This window comes from Centroberyx gerrardi, chromosome 6 (assembly GCF_048128805.1).
Source record: "Centroberyx gerrardi isolate f3 chromosome 6, fCenGer3.hap1.cur.20231027, whole genome shotgun sequence".
Taxonomy (NCBI): domain Eukaryota; kingdom Metazoa; phylum Chordata; class Actinopteri; order Beryciformes; family Berycidae; genus Centroberyx; species Centroberyx gerrardi.
Genome location: NC_136002.1, coordinates 29,575,709 through 29,588,749, shown reverse-complemented (window position 1 = coordinate 29,588,749; position 13,041 = coordinate 29,575,709). Strand labels below are relative to the sequence as shown.

General features: G+C 43.2%; 1 protein-coding gene across 1 annotated transcript in view; it reads left to right on the top strand.

Moving 5' to 3' along the window:
- Positions 1 to 13,041, top strand: part of mark4b (MAP/microtubule affinity-regulating kinase 4b) — a 72,065-nt gene that overhangs the window by 17,738 nt on the left and 41,286 nt on the right. Inside the window, 2 exon segments of the mRNA XM_078284114.1 lie at positions 8,816 to 9,013; positions 11,173 to 11,226. Coding sequence (XP_078140240.1) covers positions 8,816 to 9,013; positions 11,173 to 11,226 — 252 coding nt within the window.

Below are 13,041 nucleotides of genomic sequence, written 5' to 3'. Positions count from 1 at the left end.
AGCACGTGAGATACAGGAATGTCTTGCTGCTCTCGGTGCGGAGACATTTTAACAGCTTGGGGAGTTCACATATTGTGTTTAACTCACGATGGACAGTAGCCTACACATAAAACGCTGTATCATCACTGTCGGGTCTTATCTCCAAAATGTCAACTTTTCAGGAATGACGAAAAGCAGCCTTGTTTCTAGCTTGACGACAATGCATTTCTGATATTATCCAGTTTGTTTTGAAACCGTTTCATAAACCCGAGAAGTCGGAGAACATGAAAATCACCAAAACTGGAGTTGGGAGGTTTTCACACCACACAGCAGCACATTCTGCATGTCTGGAGATGTAACGTCGATAATGAAGGCGTTGTTGTTGACAGAGTGGTTGTTTTCCATCTGACTGTCATGCTCACACACTTGGTTTGTTGTTGTTGTTGTTGTTGAACTGACGGCACACCGCTGCACAACAATTCAAAGGAATATACTGACTTCAGCATACTGTGTATGTTGAGATTATCTTCTCATCACAAGGGAAATTGATTGTTTATTTGTCAAACCGTCGGTGTGTTGCTTTAACGGCTCATTTGCAGTAACAGACATGCTGCCTAAAAACCAGCAGCCATGTCAGGAACTGGTGATTTAGTGAATGAAAAATGAAAAACTGTGATATTCTCAGGATAGTGTTGCTGGTGCTGCACAATTAACAATGCATAATCATATATCCTGGTTTTAGCTTCAACCATTAATAATCATACTGAAATTGGAATATTAGGACATTTTTATTTCCATTATAATGCATGCTGGTCGTCAAAAACAATACAAATTTTGATATAAGACGCAAAAAGTGCAGTAAAATTTTGTTCTTCAAATCGTCACGCCTGATAGTTGTGATTTAATAGTCACAATATCGAGCAAATTAATCAGGATTTTCATTTTAGTCATAATTTATAATTTATCCTCTATTTTCTTGGGAAGATTCAAACGGGACTTTCATATAACGGCTTGTAATGTGGAATATATGTAAAGATTTATATCGGCTTGAAAAGGTGGGTAAGCAGCCGGTAAACTTTAAACCGCAGTCAGTGATCGCCATAAGGAGAACAACCACCAAAATGAAAGTGTTAAGTATTAAGTATATATTAAGTATATTTTTCGAGTCCCATCATGAAGGCTCCCCCCCCCCTCCCTCCGCCCAGCTGCTCCTCCAGCAGGACAATGGCTGCTGTGGAGAGGCAGCAGACTAACAGGATTGTCACACAGAATTGGATTCTTTTCAGTTTACAAGGACAAGGTGCGGCCTGTTTGCTGAATGTGCAAATCACACAGTAAACCCCCCCCCACACACACACACACACACACCCCCAACACACACACACACACACACACACACACACACATCTACTATCCCAAATGTCTCACCCTATACATGTATAATAATGTTAGGGGCTTACATCCCCCACCTCCCCACCCCCGACCCCGCACCTCTGCCTGCCCCAGTCTGTCTGGAATAAAGAACCCATCACGCCTCGCCTAACCACACACACACACACACACACACACACGCACACACACACACAGACACACACACATTCAAAGAAAACATCAAGTTACATTTTAGGCATTTAGTTGATGCCCTTATCCAGAATGACTTACAATGAGCAGATTAAGCTTAAATTCCAAGGCTGGTCAACAACACACACACACACACACACACACACACACGCACACACACACTCACACACACACACTCACACCTCTTCTGAATGAAACTGCATGGCAATCAGAAGGAGAGGGTGAATCGATGGACTGCTCTCCTTGAAAAGAGTATGTGGGATGGGGGGAGGGGAGAAAGACAGAAGGGGGGGGGGTGAAGGGAGGGTGTGTGTGTGTGTGTGTGTGTGTGTGTGTGTGGCGGGGGGGGGGGGTCGGGGGGTGCCATGAAGCCCAAATTGATGTGAGGTCGCTGAAAATGAAGATACCGGCGTGAGACAAAAGAGAGGGCGGGGCGAGGAGAACAGAGGGAAGGGAGGCAAATTGATTTGTCTGGGGGATGGGGCGAGAGAGAGGAGAGAGAGAGAGAGAGAGGGGGAATGAGTGGGGGAGGGGTGAGGAGGAGGAGGTGAAAATGAAAGTGGAGGAATAGAACGGGACAGGAACGTATTCCATTTGGTCCCAAAGCGCCTTCGTGTTACGCTGCGTTCATGTTGCGCTGCAGTCGTGTTGCGTTGCGTGCGTGCGTGATGTGTTTGTGATGTGTTGCGTTCATGTTGCGTTGCAGTCGTGTTGCGTTGCTTTGTGTTGCGAAGTTCAGAAATCACCAAGGTTCGATTTTCGATGGCTGATTGTGAACGATCATCCTCACACAGCGCACTGAAATAGTGAGAAATAAAGTTGATACTGGTTGTTTCCGTTGTACTAACTCACTTAAAAATCATAAAAAGATCAGAAACCCACATAGACTACGATGTTCAATTCAAAAAGGCCCAAGGCAACAAACTCCAAAAACTAGAAAATTGGTCTGGCTGTAGTTTGTGGCTGCATTGTAGTTTGTTTCAGCTTTTGTTTATTTTTTATGCACACTTTTCCCCACTACTCCTCTTTCAAAATAAAAGCGCTCTGCGTAGCAACTATAACATTTTGAGGGTAACTCTGGCAGTGTTACACAGGGCAACGTTTTGGGCAACTCTGATGGGAAATAGTTGCCCATGGTTGCCCATCTTTCCTATGCCTCCTTACTCTGTCTCATCTCAAAAAATCCCAAAAAATGAAAGGGGACAAAAATCCAAAGAGGGGATCAACTGCCCTCCCTCCTTTGGAAAATATTTAGGGATTCATGGTGGGGAAGAAAGAGATGTGAGGATGAAGGGCTGAGGAAGAAGAGGAGCAAAAACAAAAGGGAAGAAGGAGAAGAGGGAGTGGAGGCATGACTCAGGTCTTGTCAGTCCTGAGGGATGCTGGGAAAGCAGCCAGGGCTCGGAAGGTGCCGACAACCAATCAGACGTTTTCTTTTTGGGGGGGGGGGGGGGCAGCCGGCGAATGAATGAACGAGTGGGAGGGAGGAGAAGATACAGGAACAGGTGGATGAGAGAGAGAGAGACAGACAGAGAGCCAGACAGAGAGAGAGACAGAGAGAGAGAGAGAGAGAGAGAGGAGCAGGAGGAAGGGAGGGAGGAGGTTGGAGTCTGATGCAACATCAAGGGTCTCTTTCACCTGGGTGTGTGTGTGTGTGCCTTTTTTGCCTTTCTGTCTTTTGGTTTCGTCTGTCTGTGGCAATATACTTGAGTGTCATCATTTGAATCACTTCTTACAACATATCTCTACAGGATTTTGTATAATTTTTGTAACTTATTTTATTCTTCTTCTATTTGTCTCTTTCATGGTTTCTTTCTGGTTTTGTCATTATTAATCATTTATTTGTCTTTTTTCTTTTGTAAAAAAAAAAAAAGATACAAATGACTTTTATGTTGATGTTGCTCTTCTTCTTCTTCTTCTTCTTCTTCTTCTTCTTCTTCTTCTTCTTCTTCTTCTTCTTCTTCTTCTTCTTCTTCTTCTTCTTCTTCTTCTTCCTCCTCCTCTTCTTCTTCTTCTCATCATTGTTAGCGGTCTGAGCCGGTGCACTTTCCCACACGTGTCTGTGTGGGAAAGTCATTAGATCTTGTGATCTGACGGGCCAGTTCACCACAGTGGGGGCATTTCAAGGTGATGTGGTTTTATCGAGTGCCAGATCTTTCTCTGTGTGTGTGTGTGTGTGTGTGTGTGTGTGTGGTCGCCATGCTGTGGGAATAGAGAATAGCCTCTGCTGTGGGTTTGTCATGAGTTGCACAGTTTCTCTCAGAGCGATGTTTGCCCTCTCTCACCATCATGCAATCTCTCCCTCATTACACAAATATACTGTATCTTATTCCTCCTTTCTCCCCTCTGTCTAAAAGGCCTGATCTATATGCAGTGTAGCTTCAACACTGTTACCCCTCCACTGGCTTTGTTTACATACTGATTTATTGGATTGAAGCCCTTTTTTAAGATTATTTCTTGTCATTTCGCCTGTGTTGGACGGTTCAAAGTTTAGAGAGGCAGGAAAGATTGCGAGAGAGAGAAAAGGGGGGTGACATGTGACGAAGGTCCTGGGCCGGAGTCGAACCCGGGACCTTCATGCATTGTCTAAGGTGCTGATACACGGACTTCAGCCAAAATTTAGATGGTGAAAGAAATTCCAGTTTCCACCTCTATTCACTCCTATTTCTGTTCTTCATCTCATCACTTTCCTTCTTTTCATCTACCTTCCCTTCTCTTCACTGACACTAATACTTCAGAAAGAAGTGTGGTGAGCGGACCGACATGTTGTCGCCCCGTTCAGGCATCATGGGGCACGTTCACACCCAGCATGTTTGGAGCGGTTTATTTGAATTCTGGAGCGATGACTCGGTTTATTTGGATGAATTATATGAGAACGTTGTCATTTGAAATAACGGCGCCGAGAGTCTCAGTCCTGTAACGAGAGAACTGTGGTGCGGTTCTTGAGAAATATAATCTGAACCAACTACAGGAAACCACCCCAAAACGCAAGGGTTTATGGGTATAAGGAGACATATGTTGACATCTGATAAGCAGCAGTTCCTCATGCCAGCATAACAAAGTGAAGCGAGGGGCAAACTGCAGTCTGGACTGATGCTCATATTCAGCTGTTTCTTCTTGTGTTTATTAACTGGTATGAACACCAGAGAAGAAGAAAGCAGACAAATACATCGTGCTGAGATAAAGTTACAGGAACTGGAATCAGATTTGTTCTGACTCCACATCGGCAAAACCTCTCACCTGGCAGGATGACAGGTCACCGAATCTCTGTCCAATAAACAAGCTACTTGTGAGTCATGTGACTTTTGTTTACAAGCCCTGGTTTGGTTGTAATTGGTCCGTGTGAATCTAAAATGCAAAACTAAACTTTTCCGCTGCATTTCGGACCAAGGAAAACAAACTGTGGGTGAGATCCCTGTCAGATCCGTCCCACAAAGAAAACTCGTGTGAATAGTTGAACGGAAGGATGTGTGTGGGGTTCAGGCATCAGAATCAATCTCTCCTATAAAGTGACATTGTAAGGTGATTACTGACACAACAGCCTTATCAGTCATGAGCTGCCCTAAATACAGCTGACTGCCACTCTGTCATTTCCCTGTTGTTGTCTTGTGAAAGTGGGTGGGAGTCGGCAATAAAGCAGACAGCGACTCTCCGCTCAGCTGTCAACACGCCACCGCAAAACAAGATCGTCGAAAAACAAGACATTTGAAATAATATTGCTCATTTGAAGTATTTGCTACGCAGTTGATGTGTCGGTCTGTTTTCACGGTAGCGGGACCTGAATACAGAAATAGGTGAATATCACTTGACACTTCCTGGTTCCTTCCTCGTGTCTTCTTCTTCACGGCAGATGAAAAGTTAAAGTTGTCTTGGTTGGACTGTGTCTGTCTGCCTGGTGCAGAGAGCAGGACAGATGGAGGGATTAGAGCTTGACGTTGAGGCCGGCAGACCGCAGACCTCAGCTGACCCGGAGGGTTTGGGTCGGGTCGGGTCGGGTCGGGTCGGGTTGGGTCAGGCCGGCACTCTGAGGTCACACGAATTTCTGGAGAAATTGATTGTGGAAGCAGAGAATTAGAATTCCTCTCGTTACTGTAATGGACTAGTTTTCTTGTGTACATGTGTACATTTTGGAGTATTTTATTGAAGTTAGTAATTTTACTTTTACTTAAGTATGTTGACTGCAGTATGGTACTTCACTATATTTTGCATCCATTGCATCCATTACAGGTTCTCCACATGTATTGAATTAAAAACTGTCCCGTCGTAATCTTGTTGGATGAATCATGTTGATGCACTTTATTTTGTAAAGGTTTGTTGAATTAAACAAACCTAGTTTGATGTATCATGATATGTAAAATGTTGGACTCAATAACTTCTACTGGGCTTCTTTTTTCACTTTTTTAAGTAGATTTTTACACCTGTAATTTTACTTCGATGTCTACTTGAATGAAATAGATAAAAAAGCAAAAGTAACAGTAGTTCTACTCGACCTGAATATTCTGGTACTCTTTCTTTTTTTATTAGGAAATTATCAATTTTTGGTAATGCTTTAGTTGTGTTTGGGCTCTCTGGAGGCTTGATTCAGGTTTGAAGCGTTTAGGGGTCACAGGTCAAGAAAATCTATGAATGTCTATTTGAGTAAAAAATAAGGTGCCAAAGATGCAAATTTTCAGTTTTAACCTCCAGGATTTCAGCAGAAAATCAGGTGCCATGGATGTAAAGTTTCAGTTTTTCCTCCAGAATTTCAGTTTTCTTTCATTTCTAATGGGAGATCGCTGATTTCTTATTTTTTTATGCTCTCCGTCACCTCCCTGAGCGAGTCCGGTTGTTTCCGCCGGGCTGCGGTCGGGTCGCAGACGGCGCTCGCCGCGCGTATCGGCAGAGCGTCGGGCGTTCCAGGGCAGATCGATGCCGCCTCGCCTCTCCTCGCACTAATGACCTCACTGTGACGCATGCATGTGAGGAATGCGGACGATGTGGGGTCAGAAGAGAGAGAGAGAGAGAGTGGTTTTCGTAGGTGGCCTGGTTCCTCTCTCTCCCTCTCGTCGCCTTTGGGTGTCTGGTACCAGGCTGCAGTCACAGGACCGGGCGAGTCGGGGTCACCGAGGGAGAGGGAGAGGGAGACCGCGGCTTTACTGGAGCAAAAGGGAAAGTCATTGCCGAGGCTCTTGTTGTTGATGTCATATGATGATGATGTGGCGAGTGACATTCAGTTCAATTCAATGTGCTTTACTGGCAATGACAGTTCAAAAACAAATAGTACAGCCAAAGCATGTCACAAGAAATGAATCATCAAATAACCAAACAAATGAATACCATCCCATCCCATGTATCAGTGTGTGTGTGTGTGTGTGTGTGTGTGTGTGTGTTGTTGTGTATTCAGACCCTCCACTGTCCACTCAGTATTTCTGTGTTTATGTAACTCGCGTTTGTGAGGAAAAATAATTCAGCAAAATATAATATTAGCCATTAAAAATAGAGCTTTTCTTCATATTCTTCATGTTTTTCATCCACCTGTGTTGCCTTGCTCCCTTATATATATTCTATACATATTCTTCGATATTCTCTCTCTCTTTCTCCTCTCTCTCTCTCTCTGTGAGTCCATGTGTGTGTTAGTCATCAGTGTGACTGTTAACCACCGCTGAAGCCATTCCAGATCATATTTTACGATCACTGACCACAACGATAATAGCTACCTAGAATGGGCTTTCAACGTTTCGATCCATAACGCAGACAAAATGAACGCTCCGCACGAATGGGATATCATTTGTTCATTCTGAAAATAAAAGCTGTCGATGCAAGAGCTGACATTATGTGACTAAAACTGCTAAAAATGAGTCGAGCTTTGGCTTCGGTCGCGTGTTTTGTGCACACTGAAGTAAAACCGCTCTGTGTTTTTGAGCTGCATGGAGATGAAAATGTATCAGAAAAAGCCGACTCTCCCATAATACCTATGCTTCAAACAGCATATTAATGTCTGACAACAGTCTAAATTAATGTTAATCCCTCCATATGGTAAAACCTGCCTGTGTGGAATATACAGTAGCCCCACTCAGTATTTAGCATTATTGAGTATTAGCCACCATTTACACAAATCTACATGTGGTCATTTGTAAATTAGGATAGGCTTTATTTTTGCATTCGTTTGGGTTAAACACATGCTTTGATTGTGCAGATTTAATAAAAGAAATGTATAGAATTGTATGTTTAGCCCGTCTAACAGTAGCTATGGCAAAACTGAAGCAGTTCCCACCCCAACTGCAGCAAGTCTGGACATTTCCTCCCCCTGCAGCCTCGGGCCCTGCATGTGCTTCAGTATGTGACAGGATGACAGGTTAAAGGCTGCAGTGAAGCTCTGCTGTGAGTGTGAAGCGGTCTGCTCTGTCGTTTAAAGCGAAACTCCGGCCATTTTCAAACTGGAAGTCTGAAAATGGATCTTATCTCAGTTTAGGATGATATTTAGGGTATTTGGTATTACAGAATCACGTTTCCTAACTGCATTTGGGAAAAAAATCCTGTCTTATCTCTGATATCCTATCTTAGAAGCGTCCTAACTTTGAGAATATCCTAATGTAGAACCTGTTTTCCCATCATTTTCCATTATACATTTTATATAATTATTCTATTATACAGATTCCATGCGATTCTGACCAAAATCTGGTCAATTGCTTCACTATAGAGCTGCTTGTCTTTCTTGCCTGGGTGCACATGTTGGTAAAAACACGTGCATAAAAATGATCTAAAGTCACACAGATTTGATCCCTTTGCCGATGCTTCAGCACTTCCTTGTTCGCTCTTTGCCGGCCGCTGCTGCCGCTGCTGCCTGATAAACTGAAAATTAAATACATGATGATGTCTCATTACAGAGTGAGAAGTCAGTATGTTGTAAAAGCATGATGGAAAAAGATGGGAAAATATGGGTCCAGGACGAAAATAGCAGTTATGTTTTATGTCTTGGGAGTCGATGCCAGTGATTATAACGGTTCCTGTATTCTCATGTACAGAAAAGGCCCTGGGTGTCCTGACTAGGGTTTGGAATAGAAGTTGGCTTCTATAATTAGAAACCAGTTGAACTCAGTATGGTGGAAGGGGTTTATTTTACTGATGTGGATCTACATAAGTCAACTGAAATGAAGGGTATTGTATGGAAAATGGTTTTCATTCAAAGCTACAAGTGTTTTGTTATACTTATGGTCTATCTGTCTTCCTCTCTCTCTCTCTCTCTCTCTCTCTCCCTCTCTCTCTCTCTCCTCAGCACACCTCCCTGTCGGCCAGCCGCTCGGAGAAGGGCACCGGTTGGTCGAGCCGGTCGCTCGGCGCCCGATGTCGCAACTCCATCGCCTTGTGTTCCGACGAGCAGCCGCACATCGGAAACTACCGGCTGCTCAAAACCATCGGCAAGGGAAACTTCGCCAAAGTCAAACTGGCGCGCCACATACTGACCGGCAGAGAGGTGAGATGATGATGATTTCTACTTGCTTCAAGCTTAAAGTTAAATTGCATTGAAATAAGTACGTTCTCTTGGCCGTTTGGTTGATTTTGTTTCACTTTTATTAACAAAATTCGACTTTAAGATTGAACAAAAGACTTAACTAGTTGTTGAAATTGACATTTTCTTGCAGTGTGGGGTTGGGGAAGCAAAGGGGTGAAGTGCGATATTGAAGGAAACTCTGCTAATGAAAGTGTGTTTCTTAGGAGGTTAAATGTTGTGTGTTTGTTATAGCTAATAATCCACATAAAAAGTCAGTGGAAAAAATCAGTTCTCAAAGGGTCAGAGAACTTCAAATAGAAAAGGTCGGAAACCGTAAGCAATAAATGAACACAAATGCACAAATTTGTGTTAATTTATCACTCACTTACTCATTATCACCTTTGAAGTGCTTGTATTTGTTAGCGCTATTTATAGCAAATGAACTTCATCATACGGTCTCCCACCTTTTCTATTTGTACTTGGTGTAGGTGATAAAACATGAGGTTTTGAATCATATGAGCACTGATGCCCTTTTTTCCGCTGGAAGGAGGGTAACTCTACTTCCATTCTACCTAGTAACATGCAGGGGGCGGGGGGGGGGGGGGGGGGGGCTTTGTAGAAAGGGGATGCATGCTGGGATTGGTGAGGCTGAAGAAGAAGAAGAGTTGAGGCCGACTCCAGGGTTTGGGACTGAGAACGGAGCAGATCCACCACAGATGGGCTGTTGAAGGGCTGTTCTGCAGAGTTCACAGCTCCTTCTGTTAGCTTTCACAGCCGGCCAAGACTTCCTCATCTCACAGCACAGTCGAGGCCTTTAACGCTGTAAAGAGTGTGTGTGTGTGTGTGTGTGTGTGTGTGTGTGTGTGTGTGTGTGTCAAGGTTATTATTGTTAATGAAAACTAACGAAATAACGAAAACTAGGTGTGAAAAAACATTTTCGTTAACTGACATAAAAATAATACAAAGTTATATAAACAAGGCTTTACAAAAAAACGATAACTAACTGAAACTGTATTGTGTGTTTACAAAACTAACTAAAATAAACTAAAATTATAGAGAAAATGTCTTTAGTTTTCGTCTTTGTCAATTTATTTCATACATAAGCCTAGTATTTTGGGTGGATATGAAATCTATCTTCCAATTTTTTTTTGAATCTCGCCCCTGACAAATACCCCATATTACAAAAAAAGACTAAAACTAACACTGAAACTAATAAAAACTAAACTAAAACTAAGCATTTTCAAAAAATAAAAACTAAACTAGCAAACCCCGCTTTAAAAACGAATTAAAACTAAACTGAAATTGAAAACAAAAAGTCAAAACGAAGGAAGGAATGAAAAATGCAAAACTATAATAACCTTTTGGTGTGTGTGTGTGTGTGTGTGTGTGTGTGTGTTGTGTTTCTGTGTAAATGCATTGTAGTCTTCCCCCCCCCATCCAACCCTGACCTACATTAGCTGAGTTGATAAATCCAGGCGGCTCAGTAGAAACTTCATCTCCCGGCTGCTGGCTGGATCATGTGAGAGTCGTCGTATGTCCCATAAAGCAGAAGGAGTCGGCGGTATATTGTGGGTCTGACGCACTCTGTGACCGGGGCACGACACGCCGTTAAGCCTCTTATGAGGCCGTGTCGGTTTGTTTAGTGGGTTTCGGCCTCTGTGGACTTTACATGCTGTAAAATACTCTTTCATATCTCCTCACTACAATGTGCTTTGACTTTTGTCTTATGTCATGCGATGTAAAAGTGTTGGACGTGATGTTTAGAGGATTCAAGATGATTTCAAGATTTCCATTTATCGTCATTGTGCAACTGCCAAAAAATGACAAGCTGTGCAATGATTTTAACTTGTTTCCAGAAGCTTATTTCGTGATATTTTTAGTCAAATTATCTCACTGCAATGGCAGATAATCTCGCTGGTTTCGATACATTTCACTTGATGCAAACAATGTAGAAAATCTTGAAACTTTACCAACTTTACCGTGTCCTGAAACAAGTTACATTCTCCTGGAAAAAAAGGCCAAATTTGTTGAAAGCGGTAAAATGATCTGCCAGTGCAGTGAGATGGTTTCACTAAAAAAAAAAATCCTAAAATGAGCTTGAGTTTCTGTTCATCTCTTCCTGTTCTGTCGTCTCCTCTCAGGTCGCCATAAAGATCATCGACAAAACGCAACTCAACCCAACCAGCCTGCAGAAGGTGAGTGATGTGTTAAACACCACACACACACACACACACACACACACACACACACACACAGAGTTAAACGGGTCCGATATATATAAGAGAGGGACTGGAACTTCAACTGTGTGTCATTTAAAGGAAAATTCCAGTTTTCCAGACATTTTGTCAAATTGTCTTTCTGCCAGGCGACTTCATCTGAACCCTTTATCGTTTTTCTATATTTTGGAGGGAGAATCTCATCTGCAGATATTTACTTCACTCATAAACTTGCAAAGCAAACCTGACAGCCTGTCCCGAGGCAGCAGTGGGCTCACGGCAGGCTGGGATGGATTTCTTCGGCTTAGGGTTCGGCATTTATTAGCAGTTTATTACAGGCAAATTCAAATGTTCAGGCTGTAGTCAGGTTTAGGCTCTCTGTAAGTCAAACTGCTTGAGTGCAGTTCAGGTTTGAGTTTTTTGGCTTGGATTTTCAGACCCATGACAAAAAGGATGCTGATTTTTCCCATTTTTTCCTCCAGTTTTCCTTCTTCTCTGTGTTCCCTGCACCATCCACATCACCTTATCTACTTAACCTTTCAAATGTCATGAGGCGTCAGAACACGACCGCAGACTGTCTGCCAGTTTATCTGATGGGTTTCATAACAGGCAGTCAATCCAGCTGAGTGTCAGTGTGTTTATTTGCATTTGCGTCCCACACCAGGCTCCTCACCTGTTGTTTTGCCTCGGGTTGTGACTCTCACATGACCCCCGGCACGCGGCAGCCTGCTGAACTTTGACCTTTGCGTTGTCATGTGAAACTGAGTGTCAGGGAAGCTGCTACTGGCTGCAGGGCTACAGGAGAAAAACAACAACATGTGTGTGGATTCAGTTCTGTCAGTGCAGGGAAGATTTTGAATTACAGAAACATTATTTCAGACGAGACTGAGGCTTCGTTCACACTGCAGATCAAAATGTCCCAAATTCTGATTTTTTTTTTCCCCCTCATATGTGACTCAGATCTGATGTTTTCTAATCAGTGTGGAGTCGCGTTTTGTAGATTCTGATCTGGATCACATGGATATGGCGCAAAATCGCAGTGACTTACATCTGGAACATCTGATCAAATGGCAGTTTGTCAGCGTTGCCATGACAATAAGTCAATTTTTCCGTCACTCATCTCAGACAAGTGTCATCCTTTTGGCACCGCAGCGGCTGAGCCAGCGATTGCACGGAGGACAACGGGACAGAACAATGGAAAGAAAGCAAAACACCCGACTTGTTTGGGATTTCGGGGGTTTTTTTTGCCGATGAAGTCGTTGCCGACTTGCTCGGAAATTTAACAACATCCAAAGAGCAGGAGGCCCAGACTGGAGTCCCTTCCATGTTCCCTGTGAATTCAGACGCCTGCCCAGTTTCACAGATGATTTTAATGTTTTGTGCACTCAAACAGACAGTCCAGGAAACTGTCAAGTGTAATATTCTCATGAAGAATCGTCTCCTTTGATGTCTGAACTTTGAGTCCCATATAGTGTCAGTAACAACCACCATGTGTCCAGTCAGCTGTGTCGAACTAACACAGTAATGTATGTCACTGCATGCTTGTCCAGGGACATCAGGGGTCGGGGTGTGTACACTGTACATGCGCACACACACACACACACACACACACACACACACACAGGCACACACAACTCTACAAATAGACTAAATGTGGTGCATTCAGAGCCTTAATGAGATTAAGCCAGCTCCTGTCTGGACTTGGCCTGGTGAGACTGTGTGTGTGTGTGTGTGTGTGTGTGTGTGTGTGTGTGCATGTGTGTGTGTGTGTTCATTCAGAGCGATCTAATGAAA